Below are 21,114 nucleotides of genomic sequence, written 5' to 3' on the forward strand. Positions count from 1 at the left end.
ACCCCGTTGGGTGGGGGGATCCCAAAAGAGTTCAGAAACCTTACAATATGAAGAAGAAAAAAAGTAAGATTTGGCTTCTGATTGATCACTGCGCTGCCCACAACATGCTTCCACATTTAGATAATGTTCGCGTTGAATTCCTCCCACCCAATTGCACGGCAGTGCTTCAGCCATTGGATTTGGGCATCATTCGCACCGTGAAAGTGTATTATCGCAAGGAAATGCTGAGAAAAATTCTCATCAGCTTAACTTGTATAAAGGAGGAGATGAAAATTAACGTGAAAGAAGCTATTGAAATGATTGCAAACACCTGGACGCAAGCACTATAGTGACAAATACAGAATCTCATTACTACGCAATTTTCATTACAACAAAATAGTTTTTAGGTCCCTGGCAGTTCGTTGTAATGGAATTTTACCTGTATTTGGTAAAAAAAAATTATACGTGAAAATGTGAGATTATGTATCAAACAGACCTGTGCATCCTCTTGCTGTTTCTTCAGCTGTTCAAGCATGGCCTTGAACTCAGCCTCCTTCTGCTCGGCCTCCTCCAGCGTTGCCTGGTTCTGCTCTTCGTAGGCCATAGCCACCACAGCTAAGATCAAGTTAACCAGGTAAAAAGATCCCACAAAGATGACCAGCACAAAAAAGATCATGTAGGTTTTGCCTGCAGCTCTTAGGGTCTACAAAGAGAAGACAAATATTCAGGAGAGCAGTGATCAAAATTAAATAGCTTACAACATTGTTAATCATGGACTGAGAGAACAGTAAGGGACACACGGCAAAACAACTGACAAAATAAAATTGCAAGCTACGTTATTCTACTGCTATTTCTTGACATATGTGAATTTCCCCTTGGGATTAATAAAGTATCTATCTATCTATCTATCTATCTATCTATCTATCTATCTATCTATCTATCTATCTATCTATCTATCTATCTATCTATCTATCTATCTATCTATCTATCTATCTATCTATCTATCTATCTATCTATCTATCTATCTACAATATAAAGAGATGATATAGATAAAGAGTTACAAGAGCTGAACATAAGTGAATTTTGGAGGGGGCCTGCTTTTATGTGTGCAATCAAAAGCATACTGCTGACCAGTCTTGGTATCAGATGGGTGACAGGAACTACAATTAAAAGTGTACTACCAAATAATCATGAGATAATATTACCAACATAAAACATTTCACCAAAATATTACACACAAAACAAGGAGTAATTAAATACAGTAAATCTATTAAATAGGTTTGCGTTATGGGTACTCTGAGGAGAAGGCTCAAAGAAAAACACTGCACTTTACATTTCCTCCATGAGTTTTAAAACTGTCTTTTATACCCATTAGAGCAGTATTTAGGTTAGGTCAGCCCTATGATACAGTCTGCTATTTTCAGACTTTCTGGCCACCTATGAATTTAGATCATTAGTTAAATGTCTTTTATCAAAGAGCTGTATCTGCCACTAACACTTGCCAGCATCTCAGAAGTTGCAAAATTATTATAAATGGTGAAAGCTGAAGGTCCGGGTAGTTTTTATACAGAATTTTGATTAATGCCTGTGTTTCTAAAAAAAAAGAAACATTATACTTAAAATAAAGCATTCATATCTGTTGTGTTAAGAAAAATAAAAATGATCTGAACTGAATTATGCAATGTTATCTCCCATCATGCTGCTCAGTAAAGCACCACTTGTAAACCAAAGTTAACTTACTTGATAAAAACAAATTTACTAAAGACAGAAAATGCATTTAACAGGGTTTGGTGAGAATTCCTATTTGCCATCTCTGTTGAAATTTATGTCCTTAACAAATCCAAAATGCAACAAATTATTACATTCCAACCCTGAAGCCTAAGCTTAGATAGATAGATAGATAGATAGATAGATAGATAGATAGATAGATAGATAGATAGATAGATAGATAGATAGATAGATAGATAGATAGATAGATAGATAGATAGATAGATAGATGTGAAAGGCACTATATGATAGATAGATAGATAGATAGATAGATAGATAGATAGATAGATAGATAGATAGATAGATGTGAAAGGCACTATATGATAGATAGATAGATAGATAGATAGATAGATAGATAGATAGATAGATAGATAGATAGATAGATAGATAGATAGATAGATAGATAGATAGATGTGAAAGGCACTATATAATAGATAGATAGATAGATAGATAGATAGATAGATAGATAGATAGATAGATAGATGTGAAAGGCACTATATGATAGATAGATAGATAGATAGATAGATAGATAGATAGATAGATAGATAGATAGATAGATAGATAGATAGATAGATAGATAGATAGATAGATAGATAGATAGATGTGAAAGGCACTATATAATACATAGACAGACTACAGACAGACAGACAGATGCTCACTCCCATGAAAACTTAATAAAATTGAGATGTGAGTGTTGCGACTTACGCCGTTAGCATCGTACTTACAGACTACGTGGGCGAACTAGTTGGTTGTGCGCGGCAGAAGAATACGTTGTAACACGCCGTTTGACTGAGGGAGTTGGCAAACTAGTTTGTTTGTGCACGGCAGAAGTGTTCAGTTTGTGTTGCTTTGTTTGGCTACTTTTTGGCCTTTATCATGGCTCCTAAACAAAAGTCAGAGTCTTCAGATGGTAGTGCTTTGAAGAAGAGGCAAGCCATCATGATGGAAGTGAAATTAGACATTGTAAAGAGATCAGAAGGAATAAAGGTAAAGAATTTCTTTACACTCATTTTTTCTGTTACTACAGTACAGTGTACAGTACAGTATACAGTGCATCCGGAAAGTATTCACAGCGCATCACTTTTTCCACATTTTGTTATGTTACAGCCTTATTCCAAAATGGATTAAATTCATTTTTTTCCTCAGAATTCTACACACAACACCCCATAATGACAACATGAAAAAAGTTTACTTGAGGTTTTTGCAAATTTATTAAAAATAAAAAAACTGAGAAATCCCATGTCCATAAGTATTCACAGCCTTTGCTCAATACTTTGTCGATGCTCCTTTTGCAGCAATTCCAGCCTCAAGTCTGTTTGAATATGATGCCACAAGCTTGGCACACCTATCCTTGGCCAGTTTCGCCCATTCCTCTTTGCAGCACCTCTCAAGCTCCATCAGGTTGGATGGGAAGCATCGGTGCACAGCCATTTTAAGATCTCTCCAGAGATGTTCAATCAGATTCAAGTCTGGGCTCTGGCTGGGCCACTCAAGGACATTCACAGAGTTGTCCTGAAGCCACTCCTTTGATATCTTGGCTGTGTGCTTAGGGTCGTTGTCCTGCTGAAAGATGAACTGTCGCCCCAGTCTGAGGTCAAGAGCGCTCTGGAGCAGGTTTTCATCCAGGATGTCTCTGTACATTGCTGCAGTCATCTTTCCCTTTATCCTGACTAGTCTCCCAGTCCCTGCCGCTGAAAAACATCCCCACAGCATGATGCTGCCACCACCATGCTTCACTGTAGGGATGGTGCCAGGTTTCCTCCAAATGTGACGTCTGGCATTCACACCAAAGAGTTCAATCTTTGTCTCATCAGACCAGAGAATTTTCTTTCTCATGGTCTGAGAGTCCTTCAGGTGCCTTTTGGCAAACTCCAGGCAGACTGCCATGTGCCTTTTACTAAGGAGTGGCTTCCGTCTGGCCACTCTACCATACAGGCCTGACTGGTGGATTGCTGCAGAGATGGTTGTCCTTCTGGAAGATTCTCCTCTCCCCACAGAGGACCTCTGAAGCTCTGACAGAGTGACCATCGGGTTCTTGGTCACCTCCCTGACTAAGGCCTTTCTCCCCCGATTGCTCAGTTTAGATGGCCGGCCAGCTCTAGGAAGAGTCCTGGTGTTTTCGAACTTCTTCCACTTACGGATGATGAAGGCCACTGTGCTCACTGGGACCTTCAAACCAGCAGAAATTTTTTTGTAACCTTCCCCAGATTTGTGCCTCGAGACAATCCTGTCTCGGAGGTCTACAGACAATTCCTTTGACTTCATGCTTGGTTTGTGCTCTGACATGAACTGTCAACTGTGGGACCTTCTATAGACAGGTGTGTGCCTTTCCAAATCATGTCCAGTCACCTGAATTTACCACAGGTGGACTCTAATGAAGCTGCAGAAACATCTCAAGGATGATCAGGGGAAACAGGATGGACCGGAGCTCAATTTGGAGCTTCATGGAAAAGGCTGTGAATACTTCTGTACATGTGCCTTCTCGATTTTTTTATTTTTAATAAATTTGCAAAAATCTCAAGTAAACTTTTTTCACATTGTCATTATGGAGTGTTGTGTGTAGAATTCTGAGGAAAAAATGAATTTAATCCATTTTGGAATAAGGCTGTGACATAACAAAATGTGGAAAAAGTGATGTGCTGTGAATACTTTCCGGATGCACTGTATTTATGTCCTTTCCTTTTTCTGTGGCTTAGTTGTGTTTTTATGTTCTAAATTATGATTTTGCAAATGTGTTGGGATAGGTAAGTGACTTAGGCTAGGGTGTGTTTCAACTTACACCAAAATTCGGGTTACATCACTGTTGTAGGAACGGAACTGTGTCGTAACCCGAGGACCCCCTGTACTTTATTAATCCATACAGTACATAATACAAGCAAACTGTTAGTTCTTCCCTCTAGGACTCAGGCCTAACAATAATGCCCTTTATCCCTAACTCTTTATTCCACTTCAGTTGACCCACTAACCACTTACTTGTCCATTTGGCTGGAAAAAATAAGAACATGTGAAATTTGACAAACAATAGGTGACAATTCAGCCCATCAAACTATTTTGTTTAGGTAATAGCTAAGATTGTCCCAATATCTCATTCAGATACTTCTTAAAGGTTGTCAAAGTTTCTGCTCCAACTCCATGACTCCGTAGTTTGTTTCAGATTCATTAGAATATTAGAAAAATCTAGACAAGAACTGGTCATTTATCCCAACAAAGCATGCCAGTCCTATCCACTTAATTCTTCCAAAAAAAGCATCAAGTTGAATTTTAAAAGTCCGTAAAGTCCTATTTTCTACCACATTACTTGGTAGATTATTCCATTTGTCTTTGGTTCTCTGTGAAAAGAAAAACATGTTTGTGTGAAATTTACCCTTAATAAATTTCCAACTGTGTCCCCGTGTTCTTGATGACCTCATTTTAAAGTCACCGTCTGATCCACTGCACTAATTCCCTTCCTCATTTTAAACACTTCAGTCAGGTCTCCTCTTCATCTCTGTAAAGGCTCAGCTCTTTTAATCTTCACAACTCACCCCCTGTAGCCCCTCAATCAGCCTTGCTGCTCTTCTCTGGACTTTCTCCAGTGCTGCTGTGTCTTTATGGAGTCATAAACTGCACCCAGGACTCCAGATGAGGCCTCACCAGTGTGTTATAAAGCTTGAGCAGAACCTCCTGTAACTTGTACTCCACACATCAAGGCGCTATATAACCTGACATTCTGTTAGCCTTCTTAACGGTTTCTGAACACTGTCTGGCAATTGATAATGATGAGTCCACTTAGACTCCTAAATCCTTCTCATAAAGTATACTTTTGATTTACAGACCTCCCATTGAGTATTCAAACCTCACATTTTACTTTGTACATGTAATACTTTACATTTACTTACATTAAATTTAATCTGCCCAAGCCTATACTGTCCAAATCCCTCTTTGATGATTCAACAGATTCTAGATTATCTGCCAATCCATTTAGATTATCTGACAATTCCTAAAACTCTTGGAGTTAAGAAGAAGTGCCTCCTGGCTAAATGCACTTCCCCTTAATTTCTACTGGTACCCTCAAGTGTGTGATTCACAGTTTAAAGAATTCTGCTGGATTTACTTAATTTATGCCCTTTAGAATTTTGAAGACCCGGATTAGGTCTCCACGCACCTCCTCTGATAAGACCAAACAGGCTCGGTTCACGGTAGAACATGTCCTTAAGTCCTAGGATGCACCTGATTGCTCTCCTCTGTATGGCTTCAGTTGCTGCTATGTCTTTCTCTTAGCGTGGTAACCAGAACCACACAAAGTACTCCAGATGTGGTCTCACTAGTGTCTTATACAGTCTGAGAGATTTAAGGGATTCTAAAGTATGGATTTGTTGCTTTACATAATTAATTTGTACATATTGATCCACAATGGGCGGCACGGTGGCGCAGTGGGTAGCGCTGCTGCCTCACAGTTGGGAGACCTGGGGACCTGGGTTCACTTCCCGGGTCCTCCCTGCGTGGAGTTTGCATGTTCTCCCCGTGCCTGTGTGGGTTTCCTCCAGACGCTCCGGTTTCCTCCCACAGTCCAAAGACATGCAGGTTAGGTGCATTGGCGATTCTAAATTGGCCCTAGTGTGTGCTTGGTGTGTTTGTGTGTGTCCTGAGGTGGGTTGGCACCCTGCCCGGGATTGGTTCCTGCCTTGTGCCCTGTGTTGGCTGGGATTGGCTCCAGCAGACCCCTGTGACCCTGTGTTCAGATTCAGCGGGTTGGATAATGGATGGATGGATGTTCCACAATGAATAAATACGATGGATACATTCCAAAAATTGTTTGGGTCAAAAATTGATTTGAACAAGAAAAAAGTATTTCCCACCAACCTCCCTCATGGAAGTTTCATTTTGAAAATTTCCGGTTTATAGTTTAAGTTTATACAAGCAGTCCACTTGCCATTTAATGACTTATTCAAACGAAATTGTACCACCCTTTCTGGAATTTATCAAACAAGTGCTTGCAAGCTGGCATCTTATCCATTCAACATTAGTTGGGAAAATCAATGTCATTAAAATGAATACAGCATAACAATCTGGCCTTTCTCTCTGACAAAGATGCTACACTCTTACTCACTTTAGTAGTCAGGTATTAGTTTAGGATGTGACCAAAATCAGTCTATAAATATTTCCTCTCACAATAATTTGCCAATGAAACTGGGCACCTAATAAATGAGACTATCAATAGTACTGTATAAGAAAACAAAATGAATAGAGAATATAATGAAGTCAAGACAAATACAACTTTCAGAAAAACATCTCATCACAAACAAGATAATAGTATATATTCCTGGTGCCAATTACTCTAATATATTCAAATATTTTATAATGTATATGTTGTTCTCCCTTCACTACACATACACAATAGACAAATAAAATGATATTACATTACAGTATGTACAACATATAAACTGCAGTGGGCTGGTGCCTTGTCCAGGGTTTGTTCCTGCCTTGCGTCCTGTGTTGGCTGGGATTGGCTCCAGCAGACCCCCGTGACCCTGTGTTAGGATATAGCGGGTTGGACGATGACTGACTGACTGACTGACTGACTGACAACATATAAACAACAAAGCCTTTTTTCAAAACTGTCATTTTTAGGATGCATAATAAATATAAATACAAATGTGTTGTGTTTTCACCAAGACACAAAGGGCTGAAGTGGTGTAAGGCCTCAAAGAACGTAGCACAGAGCCCAAAAATGTCATAAAAAGGGCTCAGAGTGCCCACTAGAGGAGACAAAGATGGTCAAAATCCTCAGCTAGCTCTTTAAAAACAAAAGATTTATTATAAACAAAGATGCTATATAACAAGAAACGCCAATGAACACCAAAGGCAATCTCTTTTAAAAGGGTAACTCCGATAACAAACAGAGTCCCAATACAAAATCTAAGAGAATAACCAAAACAAGAGAACAAAATAACTCAACTAACCATTTTGTGCATACAATGAAGTGCAAGGGACTGTGGGCTTTCCTTTATAGGGCTGAGGGAATTCCCTTGATGGTGACAGGCAGGTGGCATCACCTCCTGGAGGACCACTCACAGAACACATGGCACATAGTAAAAGATGCATAGACACACAGAAACTAAATGATCAACAATATAAAAATAAACAAAAGAAATCAAAAATGGACAAAAAGGACATTAGAACACTCTAGATGAGAACAGGCCATTCAGCCCAACAAAGCTCGCCAGTCCTATCCATTTATTTCTTCCAAAAAAACATCAAGTCGAGTTTTGAAAGTCCCCAATGTCTTACTGTCTACCACACTACTTGGTCTCTTATTCCAAGTGTCTATCGTTCTTTGTGTAAAGAAAAAATTCCTAATGTTTGTGTGAAATTTCCCCTTCACAAGTTTCCAGCGGTGTCCCCGTGTTCTTGATGAACTCATTTTAAAATAACAGTCGCGATCCACTGTACTAATTCCTTTCATTATTTTAAACACTTCAATCATGTCACCTCTTAATCTTCTTTTGCTTAAACTGTAAAGGCTCAGCTCTTTTAATCTTTCCTCATAACTCAACCCCTGTAGCCCTCAATCAGCCTAGTCGCTCTTCTCTGGACCTTTTCTAGTGCTGCTATGTCCTTTTTGTAGCCTGGAGACCAAAACATAAAAGAGGAACTTGAACCTCAGCCTGAGGGGGCTTAATAAGAGAAGTCTAACTGAAAAAATAACAAAATGCCTGCAAATAACTTGCTACTAAACTTATGATAGAAAACGAATAGGAAGAGAGCACTATCCTCAAGTAAGTAAATCAGTAAATAGACGAAACCCTCTATGCATAAATTTTCATCTCTCTGTTATAAACAAAAATCTTTGGGAGGGAGACTAGGGAGGCGAGTCGAGATCTTCTCGGAAGACAATTTGAAAGCCCGCGTGAGGCACTTTAATTTGCTCCCAGCTCTAAAAAAAAACGACAAGCGACAAGCAAAACATGCAGCTCGCCAGTAGCAGAAAGCCAGCAGATGATCCGACTGCTTCTCCTTAGCATGTGTTCAGCCATCCTAACCTCCTTTCACAACACGAGTGGCAGAGACGTGAAGTGGCAAAAGGACAGCTGCTGTACAGGCTTTAAAATGATCGACAGGCAGCGCGACAACAGCAGCAGAAAGACAGCTGATGATCCGATGGCATCTCCTTAGCATGCATTCAGCTGCCCTCCCCCCTTCACAACGCAAGCAGCGTTATAGATCCTGCGAGAAAGAGATGTAACCACGCCCAGGGCTGGGAATACAGGACAAGTATTGTTTTTACAATGTCACACAAGACAAGGCAGTGAGACATCATTTAAAACAAGTCCACGGACATCTAACCTGGCAGTTGTTGGATTGCTTTTGGCACACACGCTTCATGTGCTCCCAGCTCTTAAAACAACGACAAGCAAAACACGCAGCTCGCCAGCAGCAGAAAGCCTGCAGATGATCCGACCGCTTCTCCTTAGCATGCGTTCAGCCGCAACCCCTTCACAACATGGGGGGCAGAGGCACGAAGTGGCAAAAGGACAGCTGCTGTACAGACTTTGAAATGATCGGGCAGCGAGACAAGCAGAACATGCAGCTCGCCAGCAGCAGAAAGCCAGCAGATGATCCGACGGCATCTCCTTAACGTGTGTTCAGCCGCACCCCCTTCACAACACGAGCAGCATTATACGTCCTGTGAGAAAGAGATGTAACTACGCCCAGGGCCGGAAATAAAGGACAAGTATTGTTTTTACAAAAGTTTTAAAGTAAAAGTGAAAATAATGCATATGTAGCAATTCCCATGTAAATAACATGTATAATGTATATCCGGTAAACCAAACCCGGGGGTGGGCAAGCGAAGCCCCCTAGTTTATACATATTGAAAAGAAACATTTGAAAACTGGAAAACAATGTAACCCACTACAACACCGCCTAACTTCTCATACCTGTTTCAGTACCGTTCTGAAACTATAATTAAATTAAATGCACTTATAAAACTGTTGGCTGTCTGGAATGAAAAATGCTCCACTAAAATAAATTATATCTTCAAAGAACTAAAGCAGACGGATATCTAACTTTACCTGGTTTTCAATATTACTACTGGGCAACAAACAGTATGTACAGTATACGACACACCCATACCTGTAAGGCTGAGATGAATTTAAATTATTCACATGAAAGCTTCTGAGAAATTGTTTAGTTTAAAATTAGCTTAGTTTTGTCTCCTATTTATAAATTTAGTTTGAAATTATACATAGGAGAACCTCTTCCATTCGTGTTACTTTAGTCTTTGCAAAATTACAATTCTGTTGTATGTATATTGTAAAAGGTTTTTATTTTTCTTGGAAACATCATGATTGGCGCCTGACAGAATGTTTCAAACAGAAGACAGCCCGCATTCACAGACTTCCTTTATTAGGTAGCATTTCATAAAATTCTTCTGGGTATCCATCAGGGCCTGCTCTGAAAAGATGTGAGAGCTTTTTGATTTTCAGTCTTTTCATTTTTTTGTAATTATTCCCCATCACTTTTTCTCTCTTTTTTGTGATGTTTGTGATTTTTCCCAGTCCCTATTCCCCAGAATTACATATTTAGGGCTCTAAGGGGTTCAATCAGGAATAACCTGAAAATCCTATTTAAATACACTTGTTGTCATAACCAAATTGCTGTGGCATTAGCTTTTACCACATCTCCCTTTTTGTGAATTGCCCCTCTTTTATTTATTTTTTTTTAATGTGGCGCAGTGGGTAGCGCTGCTGCCTCGCAGTTGGGAGATCTGGGGACCTGGGTTCGCTTCCCGGGTCCTCCCTGCGTGGAGTTTGCATGTTCTCCCCGTGTCTGCGTGGGTTTCCTCCGGGCGCTCCGGTTTCCTCCCACAGTTGGCGGCACAGTGGCACAGTGGGTAGCGCTGCTGCCTTGCAGTAAGAAGACCCAGGTTCACTTCCCGGGTCCTCCCTGCGTGGAGTTTGCATGTTCTCCCTGTGTCTGCGTGGGTTTCCTCCCACAGTCCAAAGACATGCCGGTTAGGTGGATTGGAGATTCTAAATTGGCCCTAGTGCGTGTGCTTGGTGTGTTTGTGTGTCCTGTGGTAGGTTGGCACCCTGCCTGGGATTGGTTTCTGCCTTGTGCCCTGTGTTGGCTGGGATTGGCTCCAGCAGAACCCCGTGACCCTGTGTTCAGATTCAGCGGGTTGGAAAATGGATGGATGGATGTTTCTGTTGTGGATTTGGCTCTAGTTTTCTGCTTTTTGATTTGTTATTGACTTGTCTTACATAACACAACAATGTATTAAAAAGGTTTGAAAAATTCATTCAGCCCAACAATACTCATCATTTCCTATTCACCTAATGCTTCCAAAAAATATTTCAAAGGTCTTCAAATTCCCACTTTCATTGATGACAAGTGGTAAATTCTTTCAAACAGCTACACTTTTTTGAGTGTAAAGAAATAGCTTCATACATTGATCAGCCACAGTGTTAAAATTACCTGCCTAATGTTGCATAGGTCTCTCTTGTCAATATAGCTTTGACCTGTCGAGGCATGGACTCCACAAGACATGCTAGCTGGCACCAAGATGTTTGTAGCAGGTCCATTAAATGTCCTGCAAGCTGCAAGGTGGAGCCTCCATGGACAAGACTTGTTTTTAGATAGATAGATAGATAGATAGATAGATAGATAGATAGATAGATAGATAGATAGATAGATAGATAGATAGATAGATAGATAGATAGATAGATAGATAGATAGATAGATAGATAGATAGATAGATAGATAGATAGATAGATAGATAGATAGATAGATAGATAGATAGATAGATAGATAGATACTTTACTAATCCCAAGGGGAAATTCAAAAATTTGGTGCTTTTCTAACACATCTCACAGACACTCAATTAGGTTGAGATCTGGGGAATTTGGAGGCCAAGTCAACACCTTCAACTTACTCCTCCTGAATAACTTTTGTAGTGTGGCAGGGTGCAATATCCTGCTGAAAGAAGTCACTGTCCTCAGGGAGTACCGCTGCCATGAATGAGATACACAAGGTTTCCCAGCCGAACATTTGCCCAGAGCATCACACTACCTCTGCCAGCTTGCCATCTTCCCATAGTGCATAGTGCTGCTATCTCTTTCCGAGGTAAATGACACATACACAAGTCCACATGGTCTAAAACATACATTTTATTCATCAGACCAGTCCACCTTCTTCAACTGCCCCCATGGTCCAACTGAGACCCTCACATTGTAGATGCTTTCGGTGGAATGCACTGTGTGTTCTGACACCTTTCTCCAATGGCCAGCATTAAGTTTTTTCAGAAATTTGTGCTCTTCTGTAGGATCGGACCAGACAGTCTACTCCAGCGTTTCTCAAACTGGGGTCCGCGGTCCCCTAAATGATTGCATATTTATACTATTTATATTTTTATAATTATTAACCTTTACCATCTGAGGGGAAGTAAGTGACTGAGCTCCGTCGTTACCCCTACCACCTAGACCCGACCACTAGTCCGCTGTTCCGTTATTTGCTACCACCACATTGTTTTCCCACCGTTATTGCTCGGCACAAACCAGCCCTTATTATTTTTATCATAATCAAAAATTATCGATTCTTTCGTAGAATCAAACATCCATCCATTTTCCAACCCGCTGAATCCAAACACAGGGTCACGGGGGTCTGCTGGAGCCAATCCCAGCCAACACAGGGCACAAGGCAGGAACCAATCCCGGGCAGGGTGCCAACCCACCGCAGGACACACACAAACACGCCCACACACCAAGCACACACTAGGGCCAATTTAGAATCGCCAATGCACCTAACATGCATGTCTTTGGACTGTGGGAGGAAACCGGAGCGCCCGGTGGAAACCCACGCAGACACGGGGAGAACATGCAAACTCCACACAGGGAGGACCCGGGAAGTGAACCCTAATCCTAACTGCGAGGCAACAGCGCTACCCACTGCGCTGGTGGATACAGATAATCAACAAACAACATGCTTTACATTTTTTGTGTTTTTAAGTGGTGAAATTGCCCGCTCAACGCAACTGTTTAAGGCAAAGCAGATGCATCCATCCCATTCAAATTTTAACTTAAATTTAATAACTACGATGTACGTAATATTTTCTGAATAAATAATTGTTTTTCAAAAAATGTTTTATTCACAGCATCCTGTACCTATGCAGTGCCACGCAGTGGGTATGTGGCACCCTTGTGCAAAGTATTTGGCGCCCCCAATTTTCTTGAAATAATATTGATTTTTTAATCCTCTTTAATAAAATCCCTGTATGCGTCCAGGTGTCCGTGTGTGTGTGTCTTCTGGTGAAGTGTGCAAGTGCGGGGCACGGTGCGATGCGCGATATTAAGATCTATAAGTTAGAGGCGTTTTACGGAAATACAAACCAGTATTACTGCGAGAGGAAATTAAAGGTACACAATACAGTGATGTATATTACAGCCACATGCAAGCCAGTATTACTGTCAGAGGAGATTAAAGGCATATTACCGACGTGCACGCCTATATTACCGCCAGAGAAAATTAAAGGTATATTATGGACGTACAAGCCAGCGGACATACAAGACAGTATTACTGTCACAGAAAATTAAAGACACAGAATACACGGCGGCAGCCCACGAAGAACGGTCAGCTCGGCAAGTAAACATCAACAAAAGAAAGGCTGAAAGAAAGAAAAATACGACCAACAAAAAGAATGAGGTCAAAGTCCCTTGCCTTTTAATATAGACTGTTCCTACTAATGTTTATTCTCTACTGTTCTAGCGCCCGTTATTGTAACGGGCTTAATGACTAGTTTTTAATAAAAGGGTCTGTGAGGCATCGAACAATTTTTAAAGGGACCGCCACGCAAGAAATTCTAAAGAAGTTTGAGAACCACTGCATCAATGACATTTGGGTGCTTATGATCCTGTCGCCAGTTCAACAGCTGTCCTTCCTTGGACCACTTTTGGTAGGTACTAACCACTGTATACCGGGGGAAAAAACAAGACCTGCCATTTTGCAGATTCTCTGACCCAGTCATGTAGCCATCACCAATTTTGGTGCTTGTCAATGCAGACCCTTTTATTTATCAAGGGAATTCACCAAGGTGTTCATTCTGCCCGTTTACTTTCCTCCAAAAACAAACACCATGGCAGCACTGGGGACATTGTTTGAGGGTATAAACGCCCAGATGCAGCGTTTATAGTGGCTAGTGATTTTAACCACTGTAATTTACGGACTATGTTTCCAGCATACCAACAACATGTTAATTTTCCTACACGTGAGAGAAACACGTGTGAAACGGGGGCGTATAAAGCTGCACCATGCCCTCACTTTGGACAGTCTGATCATGTCTCCATATTCCTCTATCCAGCATACAGACAGATCCTCAAACAAGTCCCACTGTAAGGAAAACTGTTAAAGTGTGGACAGAAGAATCAGAGCAGGAGCTTCAGGCCTGCTTTCTGTGTACTCAGTGGGTTGTTTTTAAGACAGCTGCTATGAATGAGGATGGTACTGTTAACCTGGAGGAATACAGTTCAGCAATATCTAGCTATATAAGCACTTGCACTGATTTTATTGTGCCCTGTATATATGTCTGGTGTAATAAGGCGCTATAAATGCGCCCGACCCGACACAGACTAACAACACAGGCACGTTAAAATAAACCAATTTTATTTTCCTTCTTCAGCTGGGGGCCCACGTCTTCCCCGGGTCCCTCAGCCACAACACAGTCCCACAAAAGCACAAGTCCCAAGCACAAATAAACTCTTCAAGTCCTCCACTCCTCCTTGGCAGCTTTGTCTCCTTCCTCTCGATACCGGCTCCTGGAGTGGTGGCCGGTGGCTCCTTTTATACAGTTGTGCTTGAAAGTTTGTGAACCCTTTAGAATTTTCTATACTTCTGCATAAATATGACCTAAAACATCATCAGATTTTCACTCAAGTTCTAAAAGTAGATAAAGAGAAACCAGTTAAACAAATGAGACAAAAATATTAAACTTGGTCATTTATTTATTAAGGAAAATGATCAAATATTACATATTTGTGAGTGGCAAAAGTATGTGAACCTTTGCTTTCAGTATCTGGTGTGACCCCCCATTGCAGCAATAACTGCAACTAAACGTTTCCACTAACTGTTGATCAGTCCTGAATTTGAGCCCATTCCTCCATACAGAACAGCTTCAACTCTGGGATGTTGGTGGGTTTCCTCACATGAACTGCTCGCTTCAGGTCCTTCCACAACATTTCGATTGGACTTTGACTTAGCCATTCCAAAACATTCACTTTATTCTTCTTTAACCTTTCTTTGGTAGAACGACTTGTGTGCCTAGGGTCGTTGTCTTGCTGTATGACCCACCTTCTCTTGAGATTCAGTTCATGGACAGATGTCCTGACCTTTTCCTTTAGAATTCTATGATATAATTCAGAATTCATTGTTCCATCAATGAAGGCAAGCCGTCCTGGCCCAGATGCAGCAAAACAGGCCCAAACCGTGATACCACCACCACCATGTTTCACAGATGGGATAAGGTTCTTATGCTGGAATGCAGTGTTTTCCTTTCTCCAAACATAACACTTTTCATTTAAACCATAAAGTTCTATTTTGGTCTCATCCGTCCACAAAACATTCTTCCAATAGCCTTATGGTTTGTCCACGTGATCTTTAGCAAACTGTAGATGAACAGCAATGTTTTTTTTGGAGAGCAGTGGCTTTCTCCTTGCAACCCTGCCATGCACACCATTGTTGTTGAGTGTTCTCCTGACGGTGGACTCATGAACATGAACATTAGCCAATGTGAGAGTTGCTTAGAAGTCACCCTGGGGTCCTTTGTGACCTCGCCGACTATTCCACGCCTTGCTCTTGGAGTGATCTTTGTCAGTCGACCACTCCCGGGGAGGGTAACAATGGTCTTGAATTTCCTCCATTTGTACACAACCTGTCTGACTGTGGATTGGTGGAGTCCAAACTCTTTAGAGATGGTTTTGGAACCTTTTCCAGCCTGATGAGCATCAACAACTCTTTTTGTGAGGTCCTCAGAAATCTCCTTTGTTTGTGCCATGATACACTTCCACAAAGATGTGTTGTGAAGAGCAGACTTTGATAGATCAAAACTCAGGGTGCCCACTCACACCTGATTGTCATCCCATTGACTTGAATTTCACCTTCAAACTAACTGCTAATCCTAGAGGTTCACATACTTTTGCCACTCACAAATATGGAATATTCAATCATTTTCCTCAATAAATAAATGACCAAGAATAATATTTTTGTCTCATTTGTTTAACTGGTTTCTCTTTATCTACTTTTAGGACTTGAGTGAAAATCTGATGATGTTTTAGGTCATATTTTTGCAGAAATATAGAAAATTCTAAAGGGTTCACAAACTTTCAAGCACAACTGTAGCTCACCTGGAAGTGCTTCAGGTGTTTGACCACCTGCTTACGATTGCACCTACAGGTGTGGCTGAACTACGACCCAGATGGGCCCAGGAACCCCTGCAGCGCCTCCTGGTGGCCACCCCAGATCCCAACAGGGCTGTGGAGAACTCCATCTCCCATGGAGCCCTGCGAGTATCTGAGGCACCACAGTCACCCAGGGGGGCTGCCACCAAGTGGTCCGGGGGAGGTACTGTGCAGTTCATGCTTGCTCCCTTGGAACATGTTCAGAAGGGGCGTCCCGGCCAGGCATGGGCCCCGGCTGTCAGTAACACTGGTCATATCCAAACAATAATCCGTGGATTAATTCAGAGTCATGCTCCCTCCAAGGCATATGCCTCAGGGGATGCAAGTGAGTACAAGATCTACGGAGAGCTATTAGAGAGGCCAAGAAGAAATGTAGACTTAAACTGGAAGGCCACTACACTTCGGCTAACACTTGGACTACATGGCAGGAATTGGGAAACATCACGAATTACAGGGGCAGAAGCAGAACTAGAGACAGCCATTTCTCTCCGGATGAATTCTATGCCAGCTTTGAAGCCCACAACACAGAGTCAATGTGCAGGAAGGTGGCTAGTGAGGGTTCAATGCCCCCATTCACAATATCATCCGCGTATGAAGTCTCTGAGGAGGACAAAACCCTGGAAGACAGCTGGCCCTGATAACATCGCTGGATGTGTACGCAAAGCTTGTGCTTCAATCTTGGCTGATGTTCTGCCGGAAATATTTAACTGCAAGCCACAATTCCCACCTGCTACAAAACAGCCACCTAGTAGCTCATTTGTGGGCTTTCTGCAGTGCTTTAATGCCTGACTTGCAAAACAGAAACCAAAACTGCACCAAAAGAGTGCATTCTAGAGCTAAGCAGAACCTGTGCTTCCTTATACTTCACACAATGTGCTGTACAACACAACAGAACTCTAGTTCACTACAGACTCCTAAGTCCTAAAGATAAGATAAGACAAGACAGACAGACAGACAGACAGACAGACAGACAGACAGACAGACAGATAGATAGATAGATAGATAGATAGATAGATAGATAGATAGATAGATAGATAGATAGATAGATAGATAGATAGATAGATAGATATTGTATGGTGCCTGCTAATATTCTGATTTAGTTTTACGTCCTAACTCTTAAATGTACAGAACTTTTTAATCACATTCTCTAATGTATTTCTCTGCTGGCTTAATAGTTGTTTTCTTTGTTCACTCAAGTTAGTCGGCTGCCTCACAAATTTCGAGGTTATTGAAGCATAGGTGTTTAGGACCAGGCTATTTTTCAGATGCCAATTTTATTTTTAGTTGACTTGTACAACACATAAAAATGACCAATGACCTTATTGCAAACCCAGACTACAGGTGTTGAAATTTTTAAATTATATAAATTAAAATGAAAAACAGCTCTATGACTGACTAATGGGAATCCCTCATTTGACCTTAAGTTTATTCTACATTTGCTGTATCTTTTAAATACATGTTTTGTTATTACATTTTACCTTTTCTTTGACCCTTCTGCTACCTTTAAAATGACGCAAGATCCCTATGTTCTGACCTTGTCCTGTCCAGCTGCTATTTGGTATTTCATTTTTTTACTTTAATTATTTTACTGTTTTGCTTATGAGTTTCATGCTTAGTGCTTGCATCATTTTTGTGTAAAAAAAAAAAAAAAAAACATTCAGCTGCTCTTTACAGTATTTTCTTATTCTTACATTTAGGAAATGTTTATTGCTTCTAATTTTGGTAATGAGTTTGCCCTACATTGTAAGTATTTAAATCTACTTTTAAATCTACCCAGTACTCCTTATTCCAAATGTGTACATTTGTGACAGTTTATTTTGTTAAGTATATAAAGCCTTAATTCACACCCAGGCAATTACTGTTCTGAAATTAAACGTACAGTTTTAGTTTTTGTTAATTTACCCTGCCAATATACTATGAAACTAAATTAAGAACAGTGAATGACATCATTTCAATTAAATCTATATTATTATACAGGATGACCATTTCATTATTCAGCAATAAGCAAATATCCTCACCATTATAATTGCTTCCCCCTTTAAACAGATGTTTATGCACATCTGGGCATCAATAACACAATACCAAAGTCAGGTCTCTGTCCTTGCAGCTTTTTGTTCTCAGATAACCTCCGGCATATGTCTCACTGCCCATTTTATGCAACCTCATATGAAAATTCTTTCTTTAGCATATGGCCATCTCTCAATTATTTTGAGTTTTTCTTTCATAATATTATGTATTTAGTTAAATTTGTTAATTAACAAGCTAGTTAAATTTGAGTAAGCTAGGAGATGGGCAGATGTTGGAATCAGCAAAATCATTACAGACGGACCAGGACAGGATTCAAACCTGGCAGGTATATGGCAGATGCAATTTAATGAGAATGAATGTAAAGTTTTATATTGGAAATAAGTACATAACAATAGGCTTTAAATTTGAACATATACATTAGAAGACTTAGCAGTAGTGTTAACTACCACAAAAAGACAACTGCACTGTGCTGAAAATATAGTTCATAATTTGAACATCATTCTGATCTATGCTTTAGATCAGGGAGATTTTGAAACTTTTTAATCTGGGAACTCAAATTAAAAAATCAGTATCATACTGGGACCCAAGAAGAGGATTGCTGTATTGTAAGGGCACACGCCAGCAGAGTCAAAAAGAGACAAACTATAGCCATACCATTTTAAAAAGGTAACTTTTTGTTTGCCTTCAAGTGGGAAACAATAGTCCATCCATCCACTTTCCAAACCAGCTTATTCAGAGCAGTGTCATGAAGCAGCTGGAGCCTCTCTTTGGAAGCATCTGGCACAAGGCAGGAGCAATCCCTGGACAAGAAGATGTTAGTCCATCGCAGGGCGAATAAACACACAGTCCAGTTTAGTATCAGAAGTCCAAATAACCTGCATATCTTTGGACTATGGGTAGAAACGGAACACCCGGAGAAGCACTAGAAAACAGCACTAGATAGATAGATAGATAGATAGATAGATAGATAGATAGATAGATAGATAGATAGATAGATAGATAGATAGATAGATAGATGTGAAAGGCACTATATAATACATAGATAGATGTGAAAGGCACTATATAATACATAGATAGATAGACAGATAGATAGAAGGCACTATATACAGTAACTGAAAGATAGACAGATAGATAAATAGATAGATATAGATAGATAGATGTGAAAGGCACTATATAATAGATAGATAGATAGATAGATAGATAGATAGATAGATAGATAGATAGATAGATAGATAGATAGATGTGAAAGGCACTATATAATACATAGATAGATGTGAAAGGCACTATATAATACATAGATAGATAGACAGATAGATAGAAGGCACTATATACAGTAACTGAAAGATAGATAGATAGATAGATAGATAGATAGATAGATAGATAGATAGATAGATAGATAGATAGATAGATAGATAGATAGATAGATAGATGTGAAAGGCACTATATGATACATAGATAGATGTGAAAGGCACTCTATAATATACAGATAGATAGATAGATAGATAGATAGATAGATAGATAGATAGATAGATAGATAGATGTGAAAGGCACTATATAATACATAGATAGATAGACAGATAGATAGAAGGCACTATATACAGTAACTGAAAGATAGACAGATAGATAAATAGATAGATAGATAGACAGATAGATAGATAGATAGATAGATAGATAGATAGATAGATAGATAGATAGATAGATGTGAAAGGCACTATATGATACATAGATAGATGTGAAAGGCACTCTATAATATACAGATAGATAGATAGATAGATAGATAGATAGATAGATAGATAGATAGATAGATAGATAGATAGATGTGAAAGGCACTATATAATACATAGATAGATGTGAAAGGCACTATATAATACACAGATAGATAGATAGATAGATAGATAGATAGATAGATAGATAGATAGATAGATAGATAGATAGATAGATGTGAAAGGCACTATATAATACATAGATAGATGTGAAAGGCACTATATAATACACAGATAGATAGATAGATAGATAGATAGATAGATAGATAGATAGATAGATAGATAGATAGATAGATAGATATGAAAGGCACTATATAATACATAGATAGATGTGAAAGGCACTATATAATACACAGATAGATAGATAGATAGATAGATAGATAGATAGATAGATAGATATGAAAGGCACTAAAGGCTTGGGCCTTCGTCCTTTTGCAGATATATCGGGAGCGCCACACACCCCTTTAAAGTGACCTCATGACCCCCCCATGCTGACTTCATAGGAAGAGTCACCACAGGCATGAATGTCACTGCCGAGGTAAGTAAACCTCTCGACGAGGTCGACACTCTCCGCAAACAGACACACTGCTGATGGCCGTGCCTAAGATATCATTAAAGGCCTGGGTCTTTGGTTTTTATCCTGGACACTTGCAAGCCCCGATCAGAGCCTCCATTGACTCCACAAAGATCACAGCGTCTTTGGCAAAGTCAAGATCAGTGATTCTTTCTTCACCAACAAATGCCCCACAGGCGCTGCACCCCATGACTCTGCCCAACACCCAGTCCATGCAAGCATTGAACAGAGTAGGAGCAGAACAAAACCCTGAAGAACCTCAGAATCAATTGGGAAAAACACAGAGGGTCTGCCTCCACTTTGCACAGCACTCACAGTACCAGAGTACAGGCCGGCCATGATATCCAGCAACTTCGGTGGGATCCTGCAAAGTCTCAGTATGTCCCACAGGGCATTTCAATTAACTGAGTCAAATGCTTTACAATTAACAACAAAGGCTACAAAGAAACTGCACAAATATCTGCGCAAATGCAACTCAACTGAAAGCAAATTCTAGAATGATCTACCTGCTTATGTAATGAATGCCCATTTGTTCACTCAGTCATAGGTGGAAGAAGCATTACTTTTGCACATT

At 40.2% G+C, this 21,114-nt stretch overlaps 1 protein-coding gene across 1 annotated transcript in view; it reads right to left on the reverse strand.

The window, feature by feature from the left end:
- LOC114649165 (sodium channel protein type 8 subunit alpha-like) overlaps positions 1 to 21,114 on the reverse strand; it is a 442,931-nt gene that overhangs the window by 175,981 nt on the left and 245,836 nt on the right. The window contains exon 10 of the mRNA XM_051925019.1: positions 476 to 682. Within this exon, the coding sequence (XP_051780979.1) occupies positions 476 to 682 (207 nt within the window). The remainder of the gene's footprint in view (positions 1 to 475; positions 683 to 21,114) is intronic.

Source organism: Erpetoichthys calabaricus, chromosome 3, assembly GCF_900747795.2.
Source record: "Erpetoichthys calabaricus chromosome 3, fErpCal1.3, whole genome shotgun sequence".
In the NCBI taxonomy this organism is placed as follows: domain Eukaryota; kingdom Metazoa; phylum Chordata; class Cladistia; order Polypteriformes; family Polypteridae; genus Erpetoichthys; species Erpetoichthys calabaricus.